This window comes from Brachyistius frenatus, unplaced genomic scaffold (assembly GCF_029030835.1).
Source record: "Brachyistius frenatus isolate BFR_SWC_R1_liver_20210118 unplaced genomic scaffold, ASM2903083v1 Contig_206, whole genome shotgun sequence".
Taxonomy (NCBI): Eukaryota; Metazoa; Chordata; class Actinopteri; family Embiotocidae; genus Brachyistius; species Brachyistius frenatus.
The window spans coordinates 318,118-331,798 of NW_027210805.1; the positions used below are offsets into that span (position 1 = coordinate 318,118).

Genomic DNA, 13,681 nt, shown 5'->3' on the forward strand with positions numbered 1-13,681 from the left:
CTCCATAAAAACATAGCTTTATGGTTTCAGGTATCAAAAAAAACATCCTGTATAGTTTTACATCTCATAACTTCTCTGCAGTTCCACCAACAGCAGCCTGTTTTGTGTCTGTACCTTTAAGGCTCATTGATATCAACGACTCTGTCTTCTGATTGGCTGACTCTTTCTGAGCGACGCACGCCCAGGCCAATCACAGGTTTTCTCCGGTCTTGTTGCAAAAGCCGAGCCCGGGTGCGCAGACTGCACCTCCCAGCTTCAGTTTTCCACTGTATAATTATAGTCAGCACACAAAAGGTTGGACAGCGGGCTGCGCTGACATGAGCGGGAGTTTGTGACATCACAAACTGACATCCAAACAGCACATTTGGTGAATACAGGCTGCGAGCATTTCTTCAAGTTTTGACAGAGAGAGTTTCCGTAGCACCGCCACCTGCTTTGTGGAATCAGTGGAAATTTGTATTTTTGAAATACGGTGACTTTAAAGTAAGCGAGTGTTAATATACTGCTGTGTTTCGTATAAACATGAGGTGATCTTTTTTTTTAGGTTCGATGCTAATGTTGTTCCCTTGCAAACATTACCAGCACTAAAAGGTAAAAAGCATGCACTTCCTCATTTACAACACGTTACCGGTGGCACATGCTCCCGCTCCGGTTCTTTATCTGATATTTTTCTCCCCGTAGATCCGCTGACAGAGTCATTTACAACACCGCCAACAAGCCTGGAGGGCAATGACAAGCAACTTCTTAATGATGTTTACACAGCAGTGTCTCGATGATGTATTCAATCCCACTGACTCATGACGAAATGGCATTTCAGCCCGATCTAACACCAACCGAGAAATGAATCACGCTATAATAGTGACGATTAATCACACGCATTAGCATTTAGGCTTAAAAGCCGCGGCTCGGGCTCACAGGCTTTACATGTCACGGTTCGTGAGCGAGCAGCAGCTCACGGCTCGTCTGTGGCGTATAGTTCACAGGGTATTACGTTTCTTCCTCTTACTCATCTCCAAAGAACCTTACGCGTGTGACAGATGCCGCACAGAAACCCAATAGGCTGCTGCTTTACCTGGGGACAGGTACCGGGAACTCGTCGCAACGCTCATTATGTCGGTGGCAAACAAAAGGGGCCCGATGTGCTGCTAGGCAACGCCGAGATAGATCTGTTGGGCAAGTGTCGGTGAGTTGATAGATGACTCGTGCCCATGGTAATGTTTGCATGGTTTGAGGGGGTGTGGGGGATTTCCATAATGAGAGTGCTCAGAGCACCTTCAGATGATCCTAAAAATCGAGATCTGCTTATTCTAGATCAGCGGTTCGCAACTGGTCGAACCCCAGGACGCAAATCTGACCCACATTTTTGAGCTTTTTGAATTTATTCTTCAGGAACAAAGTGCGGTGATGCAAAATGGCCTCATGAAATATTAAAAATAGAAAGTGCAACAAGGGCTAAAAACAGAACACCTTATCTGCACTACTGCTGACTGTTGTTTTATTTTATTTGTGCATACTGTACATTTTTATATTTTACCACCTCTAATTTTATTCTGTCAATTTAATTGGTTTTACTCTGCATGTTTCTAACCTATGCTGCTGTAGCGAAACAAGTTTAAATTTGTCATGTTGGATCAAGTTTCCAAATATTACAGCGAACTGCGAGAAATGTCAATTAAAACAGCAGATTTATCTTAAACTAAATAAAAAGGTTGACTTATCTCATCTTAAACCTGGTTACAGATGCGCGCATGAGAGCCAACTGCTGTCATGACGACGTTAGTTTTGGTTGAAACTGTCATGACGAGAGGAAAACCATATTTCTTTCAACGTAAAAGCAGAGCATCCAAAATTCTGGAGGTAAACCAGCCAAACAGGAATAAATACTGTGTACTTTAACCTTTAATAATAGATTACTTAGGATAAATTCTGCAGCAGTTTCACTTATTCATTTGAATTCATTTGACTAAAACTGAACAATTCCTGCACATTTTTCACAATAAAAGTTGGCCAAAAGGAAACACGGAAGCATTTTTTTAAAAAAAAAAAAATTGGGCAGGAAGTAGCTGCTACCAGGCTAACACTGTAACTGTTTGGTTGAATGTAGGGCTACAATTTAAGATTATTTTCAATATTGTGTTTGTTTTTTAATTTAATATTTTTCCTCTTAATCCATAAATGTAAAAAAAAACAACTAAACAAAACAATGAAAAATGTTCATCACATGTTTCCCTGATGTTTTACTAGTGTTTGTTTTGGCCAACAGAAATAACTTGTTTAAATTGTGTATTTGAATAAAACAGAGAAAATGTGCTCACGTTAGAGAAACTGCAGCCTGCAAATGCTCGACATCTTCTTTATCATAAAAGAGTTCAGTACTTAAACTGTAACAAAACCTGTGACACTCTACTGCCTGACCACGGCAGTATAGAGCAACATGTTTGTGCATATAACACAATAACTAGCTTTTCTATAGAAAGTCGCCCCGCCGCCCCCGGGCTGGCTTCAACCTACTCTAGAGAAGCTCTGCTATCAATAATTCAGTCTGAGATGAACCCGGCGGTGAAAGGCGAGACGGTGGATGTGATGAAGTCTGGCTGACGTCACGGCCCCCGAGCGGCCCACCGGTCTCCCCGCTCCGCTCTCCTCACGGGCAGGATTACACAACGGCGATCAATAAATAAGAATATCGCGCGCGGCGGAGCCACGACGCCGCCTCTCTGGGTCGGTCGTGGGCGCTGCCTCGAGGCTGAGCGGTCGTGAGGTTGCACGCATGCACACGATCGAGCTGAACAGACTGTGGCCCTCAGAACTTTAAAGTCAGGCGGAGACTTGACGCGCTCTCGAACGATGCCACCTGACCCCGAGACATGTGTTCGTGTCGCTCCGTAGCAACCGCCCGGGCTCGATTAAAGCCGTCCGTCAAGCTCCTCGCTCTGAAACGCGCGAAGAGAAAGGAGGAGGTGTTTTACCCGGTGGCAGCTTTAATAACCCCGAGCTGCCTTTTATTTCGAGTAACCTTGAGGCGTTTCCCGTGAAGTTAGGAGTCTTTACTTTTTTTTTTTCTTCCCCTGGGGTCCCTCTTGCTCGGTATTAGCTTCGGACGCCGGACGCCCCCCAGTTTCACTTCGTGCGCGGGCCAGACGCTCCCATCGAGCCGGCCTCAGACACTGGCCCACTTTCAGTCAATCGGGAGCACAGAAGTGGAGCTCCCACACACTCGGCAGACTCCAATTATGCAACCGACCCAGCGAGAGCGCCGCTTGGATGTGCTCTGGTGCTTCACACCTGAGAACAGCAGCCCGCAGAGGTGCAATTTTAGAAAAGCGTAATCTGTTCCTACTGCAAGTCGCACCGTCCTCGAGCCTACCTGTAAACAGTGAGGATGTGTATTAAGAACAGGGACAGTTTTCCTGGACGGTGGATTTCCAGTTTAGTGAAGTTTAGTTCAGCTGCTTTTTCTCAAAGGAAGAACAAGTAGAGAAGAAAACATCAGATGCGTTTGTCTACATCCTTAAATTTAGCTTCTCTGTTCCAGAAACGAGCGGCAGAAGGAATCCAATGCTTTCCATCAATGGCTGCGGGTCGTCATAGCAACTGTTGTACTTCAATATTAGATCTGGTTTAACCCTCTCCTCTTCCCCTTTTGGGATTAGCAGACTCTTTCTGTTGTCAACAAAACCTTTCTAAATGCAAGTAAGTGGCCGTCGTCACACAGCTTTATTGATATTTAACGTTCATGAGTGGCTGCTCAAAGTGCGGTCGGCCTACCCATAATACTCTGAGGCTGCCTCTACAAATGTAACTTTACTCAATTTAAAAAAAAAAAAACAAGTGGTGTCAGTTGCCGTTTGCTCGCCATGTTTGTTTACGTTCAACCAAACACGGATGTAGCCGGTAGCTTCCACCGAACTCGCAGGTTTCACTTTCAACCGATGTAACTCAACTCGAGGACGAAGCTGCACTTGATGAAAATGCCGTAAAAAACAACCCAGAACCTGCTGCTTAGAAGGAAAAAAAAAACCTCATTTGTTTCCACCCCGAGCACCAACCAATAGTGACGTCCCAACCACTCACTGCGAAACCCTGACTGAACGACAGCCCTGTCAAACGGACACGCCTCAAACACATTTTTCTTTTTGAGGCCTAATATTTAATAAATGACGGGTCCACTGTCAGATGGACGGACAGCAAACTCATAAGATGGAAGTACGTTAGCTAACAACGCCATAATCTATGGAAAACATTTATTGACTTCATATTTAATGAGAGAAGTTGAATGGGAGTCTATGGAGGCTTTGTGGAGCCGGCACCTAGTGGCCCCCTGGTGGTATTGCAGTTGAAGGCATTCTTGCACTGGCCTCATTTCTCCGACCGGACAGCTACGTCCACTTTAATTACAGTCTGTGCTGTGTACGACATAAAAAAAAAAATCTGTCAGAGATGCAAGGTTTGATGTATTTAAACTGAACCCAGTCGACAGTTATTAAAAGCCAAAACAATGAAAAGTTTTGTTAAAAGTAAAGAGTTCTTACTACTGAATGTTAATCCTAGTCTGACACCAAATCTATGACTTCCTGTTTATTGCGCGGTGCGAATGCTTAAACAAATATCTACTTTGAAGATGTTTGTGCAAATGTGTCAATCATGGTGTTAATTTCAAGTGATATCACTCGAGAATCGAATCACTCGGTACTTAAAACACAAAGAAATGAAATGTTTATTGCTGAGAGCCAAAGTTTTTAGTCGCATTGCATAATACAATCGAAAAAAATGTGTCTTTTTAAGGCAAACAATCAATTTCTGACTCACTGTTTTCTATTAAATTACTGACTTCTTTCCAAAGTTGGGACGTGCTCAAGTTGCAGTCCAAGGAAATATGGAAAAAAAAAAAATCAGCACCAGTTATGAAATTCACACAATCAATCAATGTCACGCAGAATAAATACTGACGAGAGTCGGAGCGACGGAGTAATCGTTGGTACCTGAGACGGAATTACAGGAGAGAATGAAAGAACGAGGTTTTAGCTTTAATAACCATAGAAGACCATCCCAGTACATAGATAATATTAAGATCTCAGCCTGCAGAACAGCAGAGCTCTGGAAGATGAAGTGAAATCATGCACACATACGTTTCATGCTTCGACACGTCCCAGCGGTCCGCCATGAAAAAGTTCTATTGAGAAAAAGATTTGACACGGATGTCAGTGATGATGAAGACGAGCACAGAGAGGACCTTTATGAACGTATGAAATGTAAAATGAAATGTCACTTTCACAAAAGATCATTAAAGTAGAATTGTGCGGCATGAAAACACAATGAGGGATAAAAAAATTAAAAAAAAAAAAAAACGTGGACTCATTTACAATCCTCAGTATGTTCACAGATGTTGTATATTTCACCACCTTCATGTTTTGTGCAAGAAAAAAAAATGCATATTTAACTACACTTGTAGATAATGTGGACATTTATTTTCAAACATAAAAATGTAATTGCACATTTGTCCGTAAACATAATTCAAATTGTCATTGAAATGACAGCGACATACGTGACCGCCGGTGAAAACTGAAGGACGATTATTAACGTTTGGTTCGTAGTAAATGAACTGTTAAAACAGTGTGACCTCAGGATTTTAACACTGAGAGCGCAAATCCGATCTGGCAAAATGTCATGCACTGTAAAAAAATGTTTTTAAATTCATTTCATTTCACACAGACTTCACGATTATTCAAAAACAGTGTCAAACATTGTAAAAATTTACATTCCGTGACTTTTAAAATTTGATGGCATCGTTTAAGAAAAAGAACTTGACTGTTTTTACAAGAATTTGTCGGTAAAATCAATCAGTTTTGCACTGAAATTTTATGACCATGAAAAGTCAGGCTTTCTGTTAAACACGTCACCGCTAGTGATTATAAAACTGATGTTTGTTTTTTTTAACCGGGCTGTGTTAGTAATATAAAAGTGGCATCTTTTGCCTTTTAAGGTATTGAGTGAAAAGATGGTGATTCTACAAAACAGTTGCACTTTTACAGGATTTTATTCGTAGAAAATGTTTGGACAACTTAATTTTACTGGTTAAATATTGTAATTATAAAAAAAATTTTTTACAAGTAATGTCAAATGATGATGAGTAGCTGCAGTTTTTTTTTTTTTTTTAAGGTCGTATCTGTAAAAATACAAGACCCTATGATAAAAAACACAACTGTACTTTGACAAATTAACCCTTAATATTTCCGTGTTGGGCCAACAAGTAAATACGTCACGGCAGGTAATGCTGTTTGTTGAATGCACACCTGGCAAAAAAAAAAAAAAAAAAAAAAGTTCACAAGGTGTTTGACCTTGATCCCGGAGAAAAGGAGCTCTTCCTGCTGTCTTAGTCTGTCCCTCTTTAGGTAATTGGATTCATCTCTGGGCTTTAATTAGAACGGTCAGGTGGTCAAAAGCAGGGGGAGGGACGAGGCTTAACTCCCCCAGCTTCACTGGCATACATCGCCATAACGTGCCAATAATAACAATAATACTACAGGAGACATGGACTCCGATCTGTTGTTTTCACTTCCTGTGTTTCTGAGTTGGGGCAGAAGGGGGTGGTACTTGTTTATATTGTTAAAATTAAAAAACAACAACAACAACATGAGTATTGGTAATCCTGAAGCTGGCCAACATTTTGTACACAGAAGCCACACTGTTTTGTTAAAAAAAAAAATTAAAAAAAATTGTTGCATCGACAGAACAAACATCAACAACAGTCCACAAATCAGCGCTATTAAACACCGAGTGGTCTGCCAGCTCGGTGTGTTTTTGCCCAAAAGCCGCAAACCCTCCCCAGTCTGATGGATGCCCCGACCTCATGCTGTCGGCACGCACGGGACACTGCAAATCAATGTATGGATTTCCTTGCAGGCAGCAGCTGCGCGCAGTGTGTTCTTGTTTATTAAAAAAAAAAAAGAAAAGAGGAACCGACAGCACGACGGCAGGGCCAAGAAGCAGAAGCAGAGGGAGACCCCCGCAACTTTCCACCCTCCCAGCCCCGCGCGTTATTATAAACACTTTTACAACACTTTTACATGAGGCACGGGGGCCTTTTTGTTCGTGCGCGAGGGGGTGGTGACGTCCCCGTTTTGTTACGTCAATCAAAAGGCACAGCTGCGCGTCGCGAGACCCCCTTATTCTAATTACAGGAGTGACGTAACTGTGAGCGAAGAATAGGCTGTAGTGGCAGTATGGTACCTGATAACAGGGAGGGGAGAGGGAGAGAGGGAGGGAGGGAGGTAGGGGGGGGGGGTTGCTAACAGCCGCCTATGAATGAAAACACTATAAAAAAATGAAATGACCAAACGTGGGCACGTGGGCTTTGAAAAATAAATAAATAAACCTTAATATTCATCCCGAAGACACAAACCGGCTCTTCCTTACCGTAAAAGGCATTTCGCGTTATCTGGCCGCCCATTTCTTTAATCCTTCAGTGTCCTCTTATCGCATTCGCGGATTATTCAGAATGCTCTCGTGGCACAGCGCGGCGCGGCGCTCGTGACATGATTGCATCCAAAAGGTAACCTTTCGCACCGCTCCCCCCCTCTTGAATAGATGCAGACACGGGAGAGAGCAGAGACCCACACCTCCTTCTCGCTCGCGCAGCGACACACATCCGTGAAGGCAACTCCCCCCCCCCCCCCCCTCCTCCTCCCCCTCACCCTCCCTGTCCTCACACACACACACACACACACACACCACACCACACCTCCTCCTCCTCCTCAGTCACCGAGCGCTCTCTCCGCCTCGGGTCCCACTCACTCCCTCGCTCACTGGCATTTACATAGAAGGTGGAGACTCGAGCCGAGCGCTTTTAACGCTCTCCCTGCCGCACCGGGCGCCTATTTATGGGCCGTGAGGTAAGAGGACGGAGAGAAATGATAAAATATTAGTGCTGCAAAGATATATTGGGATGTTTAACAATATCATTCTTTTTTTTTTTTTTTTTTTTTTTTTTTTTGGGAGGGGGGGGGTTAATGAGTGAATAAATGCAGGATAACCTTCCACATAACTTTTAATTAAAAAATTAAAAAAAAAAAAAAAAAAAAAAAGTCTGAGGCTAAGTATGGATCCGGAGCCCGAGAGAAGTGGCACACATTCTTTAGTCTCGGCACTCCCATCTTTCACCATGCATGCTTCCTTGTGTGCCTCTCTGGCCCCTCGGCAGGCAGACCGGGTGACCCCCCCACCCCCACCCCGCCACCCCCCCGAAGAGCCGGGCATCTGACTCGGAGCTGTCGTCGCGTATCCGTGGTGACCTCAGAGCCCTCTGTCTCAGACACCAGTGTTTACTCTGGGCCCGGAGCTGCAGGCGCTCAGATAATGCCACCGCGAAGCAGGAGGTGAATAAAATAGATATGAATTAATGCAACGTGAGCTAACATTTACTGGGTTAACAGCCGGAATGAGTGATGACGGTAGCGTCTTTTTATTTCTGTACCTGTTAGTAAACCTGCCGCCATTTTTTTTTTTTTTTTTTAAGGTTTCTGAGCGTTTCGTGGGGATGATTGTAGGCACTTGCTTCGAATTTGAGCACCGTATTTTTTCGGTGTTCAAGTGGTTAAGTCATTGAAACACTGTTGCTAAGTAACATCACCGTAGACGGTGTCTAGAAGCCACAGAGGCTAACAATTTAAGCAAGTTAACGAGGAAAACGTAACGCAGGAAATATATAGTTGGGAAGATCGACATTTCCCTCAGACGTAGGCTGTCATCTAAGTTATGAAGACAAACTCTACGTGATTAAAATTACAACATATTAGCTTAACGTCCAACCAAACATGAACTTCCATGACCTCTGACCTTTCTGTAAACGTCAAGCAAACACGTCACAACTAGCGAACTCGAGGCTCAAAGAAAATTTTGAGTTCCGACGGCGTGAATGCGGACTGTTCTCGTGTACGCGGTAAATACGACCACATTTAAAGTGCAATACCACCGAGGGCCACAAGGGGAAGGCTTTAATAAAAAAAACTCTGGCCCCAATAGACCGGTATTGATGGGCGGGACATAGTGTCCTCGAGTTCTCGGTCAGATCCATCACTAGCTCCTCCCAAGCTCGTCCAAATATGGTCACTTCTGGATTTCGAGAAAATAAACCAAGACGGCGGCGACCAAAGGAGGCTTCAAAACGGCAATTAACAATCCGACGGGTAACGTCATGATCAGTTTTGAACAGCAAACACAGCAGAAACTTTTGCAAGCAACCAATTATCGCCAGCAGCTTTAAGAGATTCCAGGAAGTCACTGCTTTGCGGTGCTGGTAAAGTGACTTTTTCACCATTAGGCAAGCTAATTATTTCCCTCTGTTTCCAGTCTTTGTGCTAAGCTAACCTGCGGAAGAAATGCATTTCCCAAAATGTTAGACTTTCCGTAGGTAAAAGTAACATTACGACCCTGTTAAATATTTCATAATAAGCTGAAGTTATGCATTTAAGGTGCAAGCACACAAGTACTGAGAACATTTAAAGACAGCTGTCGTCGTGAAAATACATTTTAAGTCCTTCCGTTACGCGGCTCCTTTATTGTACTGAGTGTAAAACAACTGTCTGCGCATTGTTGTTTATGTGTAAAGGATTAACCGCCAAAATCCTGCAGGTAATAATATTTACATGTCCCCATTTCCCCGTCATCTTTAACGAGCACCACCGTGTAACCATAACAAATAGTGCAGCCCGCCCGGGATGCTGATCAAACTGAAATCAGCAACCGCAACCTCGAGGTTTAGTTTGCGAAAACGAGACGCACACATGGTGCGCACATTCGACGTGAAGACAGTCGCTGGAGAGAGCTCCTCACAAACGAGAGGCTTCACCGCATTTTGGTTTCGTGTATCACCTCCGCGGACTGTTGTAAAAAAAAAAAAAAAAAAAAAAAAAATCAGGATTCGGCTTTTTAGAGAGGAGTTTTAGCCAAAGAGAAGACGACTTTCGAAACGGAGCAAACAAACTCCTTCAACGTGAACGAGCCTCCTGATTGCAGTTGTCAGCGTTGATAAATCAGATTCTGATTCTGGGACAGAAAACTGTTGCGTTTTTCCTTTTTGATGAGTTCATGAAGGACTTCCAAGTCGAGAGATATACAACGACCCACCTCGGACTGACTGATATTCCGATTAGCGATAAAAAAAGAAAAAGAAAAGAAAAGAAAAAAAAGTAACACTGGCGAGTGTTTAAAGTCTCCCAGCGGGTGACATCATCGCACTAAGGTTTAACAACTGTTCGGGACACGACTGTAAGAAGGAGCGCTGCCTGGGAGCCGGCCAGACCAGTTTCAGGAAGGAAAACGTCAGACCGCCGCGTCATGTAACCGAGCAGATCCAAGCCGGAGGACAAGGCCCGAAGACAAGTGCACATCCTCGCCCGGCTTCACGTCGGTGCCGTACGCGAATGCGTCGCTAGAACGCCCTTTCCTTTTGCACACTACCCTTTTTCATTTTTTTTTTTTTTTTTTTGCTTCCCGTTTTAATAATGCAGCCACGCTCCGACGGACCTTAACCTTTAAACAAGGGAAGGCCCCTGCTTTGGCCCGCAGTCCTCCCCGCTACGTGATTGAGGTGCATCTCCGAGAGCCTGTGCATAAAAATGGCCTTACGTAACCGACTGGGATAAAGCGAGGGCGCCTCATGGTTCGCTGCAGTTCAGCCGGTATCAGACCACGCAGCTTCGGCTGACGTACGGCCTTTCTGACAGGTTTCTAGGATAGATGTGCACCGTTAATTCCGTCCATGGTTTCTTGGCTTCGAGGGGAGGGGGGGGGGGGGGGGACATCCCCGTCTCAATGCCCCGAGCATTAACAACCGTCCTGTTGCATTTAGGTTTGGTCTGTTTGATGAACACTTGGATACTCGCAGTTTTCTGACAATCACGTTTAGACCAATCTGGTATTTGGACAACAACAAAGGCTGCAGATGTTTTTTTTTTTTTTTTTGGTTGTTGAGATAAAACATTTTTTGACTTTGCAGTGTTTTTTCTCAAAGATTGCGATGCAGTTTGCAAAGTTTTGTGATTTTTTTTTATTTTTTTTATTTTTTTTTAGTGCTAAAATTGTATGAAGGTAGTTTTGGGTCTTTTTTTGTGCAGCATAAAATACAGTTTTGAGAGCAAATTTTCTTTCATTGCAATCCAAAACTGAGTTTGTAAGTACATAAAAAAATGTATAAACTGAGAATACCATTTTTGGATTGCAAAAAAATGATTCCTCCTTTTTCTTTTTTGTCACAGACTTAAGAATTTTGCTTATAAAACCCGGCTTTTTATCGCGTCACTAAAAGTTTTGATTGCAAATCAAGCCTCTCTGGTGGCGATCCAAAAATTTGTGCTTGCAAGTTGAATTGGATGTATTGGGCGAGAACTACAGTAATGGATGAGACGAGAGTTTCTATTGGTGGGTCTTGACTTGGATCCACAGCATGGCTGCAATAATTCTACTTTCAGACAAATGTTTTTGACTCGTCACCAAAGAGGTCTGTTCCCCAATCTTTTGAAATTTGCTCTCAAAACTGTCTTTTATAGTGACGTAAAAGAGACACAAAATGAACTTCATAAAATTGCAGGAATTGTCAAAAAATTGCAAGCAACTACTACCTAATGTAAAAATGTTTCCATCTTTTTATTTTTTATTTTGTAGTCATAAAATGATAAGCTTTACAAAACAGTCTGTCACTGGAAAATAGAATACAAAGACTACAGCTGCTGTCAAAACGAGACCTATACATGCTTTTTAAATCAGATTAATTCAACACATTCAGTCTGCACAGAAACTAAATGCAGTCTCTTACAACTATATAGGCTACATAAACTCATGTAATTTAGCACATACTTTATTCATACTAAAACAGGGAAGTGTGAATATTGGCAACCTGATTGTCAGGATAAAACCACGTTTCCCATAAACCCTGTCACTTCCTAGGCAACCCGGCATGTGGTTTTTTGTTTTGACGATGAGATGACTGTAAACGAGGAGTCGTATTTTATTGATGAAGCAAGGTTTTGTGTGGAAAGGTTAGAAACAGAGAGAATTTTTCAAAATTGCAAGCCCCTGCAAATACTGTAGATATTGGCGGAGTTTGCATAAATGACTCTGATTGCAACATCGCCATATCCTGGAGGAATTACAGGATATTAATTGGAATTTATGACGGCAAATATGCCTTGAACACATAAATACTCAAATCAATGTGAATGAGGATTGTCATCCGAGTAGCGAATGTTGAAATGTGATTTAATTGTGCTCATGGCTTGTGGCGAACGGTCGGGCTTATGAAATGTCGGATTTTCACAATGAAAGCTTTTGTGCCCATTCAGAACAAAATATCTGTCAGTGGCCGTTCCTCTGACCCCAAACCTCTTCTTTTTTTTTTTTTTTTTTTTTTTTTTTTTAACCATAACCACAATATGTGCTCAACTGTATCAGTTATTTTTATGCAGGCAAACCAAGCCAAACCCCCAAACTGTTTTAGAAATCAATCGATCAATTGTGGTGGTTTACAAAGCCACTAACAGAAGCTACGGTTGTGTTCAGATCAGAAAATGTTCCCTATTCATCTTTTAGCAAATTATGTTGCAGATATTTGTTGGTTAAATTGTATTTATTGCCATTTCATCAGTCTCTGAGTATTCATAAGAGCGGTATGTGTGGTGATCTGTCTTACCAGGTGCTCTGTGGCAGTGTTTGAGTTGCTTATAAATATAAGATGTCTGCTTTCATCAACATTTGTTCATTAATGATACCATAGATATAAAATGATAATTATGCCTGCGCCTCTGCAACGAATAATGAGAGCAATGGTTGGGTTAGTTAATTTTTCTAACACCAAAAAAATATATCAATTAATTATTCTATTCTATTCTAAGTCAATTGGATACAGAGGTAAACGCTGGTAGGACTGACCCTCAGAGTCTCAGAGCTAACCCGCAAGTTGGACGACTTGACCCTCTGGCCAAATGTGCTGCTGACCACGTGACATATGAATGAAGGGCCCATGCCCATAATGCCTGAAAGCCTCGAGTATGTATGTTTTAATGCTTCTCTGCTAGCTGGGGGAATGAACAAAGGGCAGTGGGGTCTACTTATTGTACTCTGCCACTGCTCTGCCCTGAGGCTGCATTCATTGTGGAAGGCTGACTTATTAGAATGATGTCTGGCTGTGAAGGAGTAGGACTGTGTGCATGGAAGAGCATCGGCTTGACTATTTATAACCCTGTAGGGACAGTTTACAGTAACACAATCATACGCAGACACTGTATTGGATGTTGCCAATCATCAATAAAGTGCTGTGGACACGTTTCATTCACTTTAGATGTTCACCCATCATGCAGTCTATGTCTGATTGCTCCAAACTCATCCGGACAAGGAGTGAGAGTCTTCATATGCTGTCTGGCAATACGCACAGATTTATTACTATCTTCTCAGTTACAGATGATGGCACGCTATATTCATCAAATAATGAAAATTCTCATTTATAGTTGTCGTGCGGTTTTCTCTCCGCGATGCAATTCAAAGGTTTTCATGGTTTCAAAATTGACAAAGTGCAGCCATCAGCCTTCGTGTGCATCTGACCCAGTGGCTGATGATTAACCAACCCCCCCCCCCAACACACACACACACACACACACACACACACACACACACACACACACACACACAC

The 13,681-nt window shown here is 42.7% G+C and overlaps 2 protein-coding genes across 4 annotated transcripts in view; both read right to left on the reverse strand.

Moving 5' to 3' along the window:
* LOC138633084 (STE20-like serine/threonine-protein kinase) overlaps positions 1-13,681 on the reverse strand; it is a 208,649-nt gene that overhangs the window by 178,546 nt on the left and 16,422 nt on the right. The window lies entirely within an intron of this gene.
* Positions 1-13,681, reverse strand: part of neurl1aa (neuralized E3 ubiquitin protein ligase 1Aa) — a 74,760-nt gene that overhangs the window by 39,688 nt on the left and 21,391 nt on the right. The window contains exons 1-2 of one of the 3 annotated variants that reach the window (XM_069719111.1): positions 7,417-7,661; positions 5,130-5,173 (exon numbers count right to left, since the gene is read on the reverse strand). The exons of 1 other annotated variant lie outside the window; for it this stretch is intronic. In XM_069719111.1, the coding sequence (XP_069575212.1) occupies positions 5,130-5,136 (7 nt within the window). In that variant the 5' untranslated portion in view covers positions 5,137-5,173; positions 7,417-7,661. Of the gene's footprint in view, positions 1-5,129; positions 5,174-7,416; positions 7,662-13,681 lie in introns of those variants that run through there. One more of the 3 variants, XM_069719110.1, reaches the window with a different exon arrangement.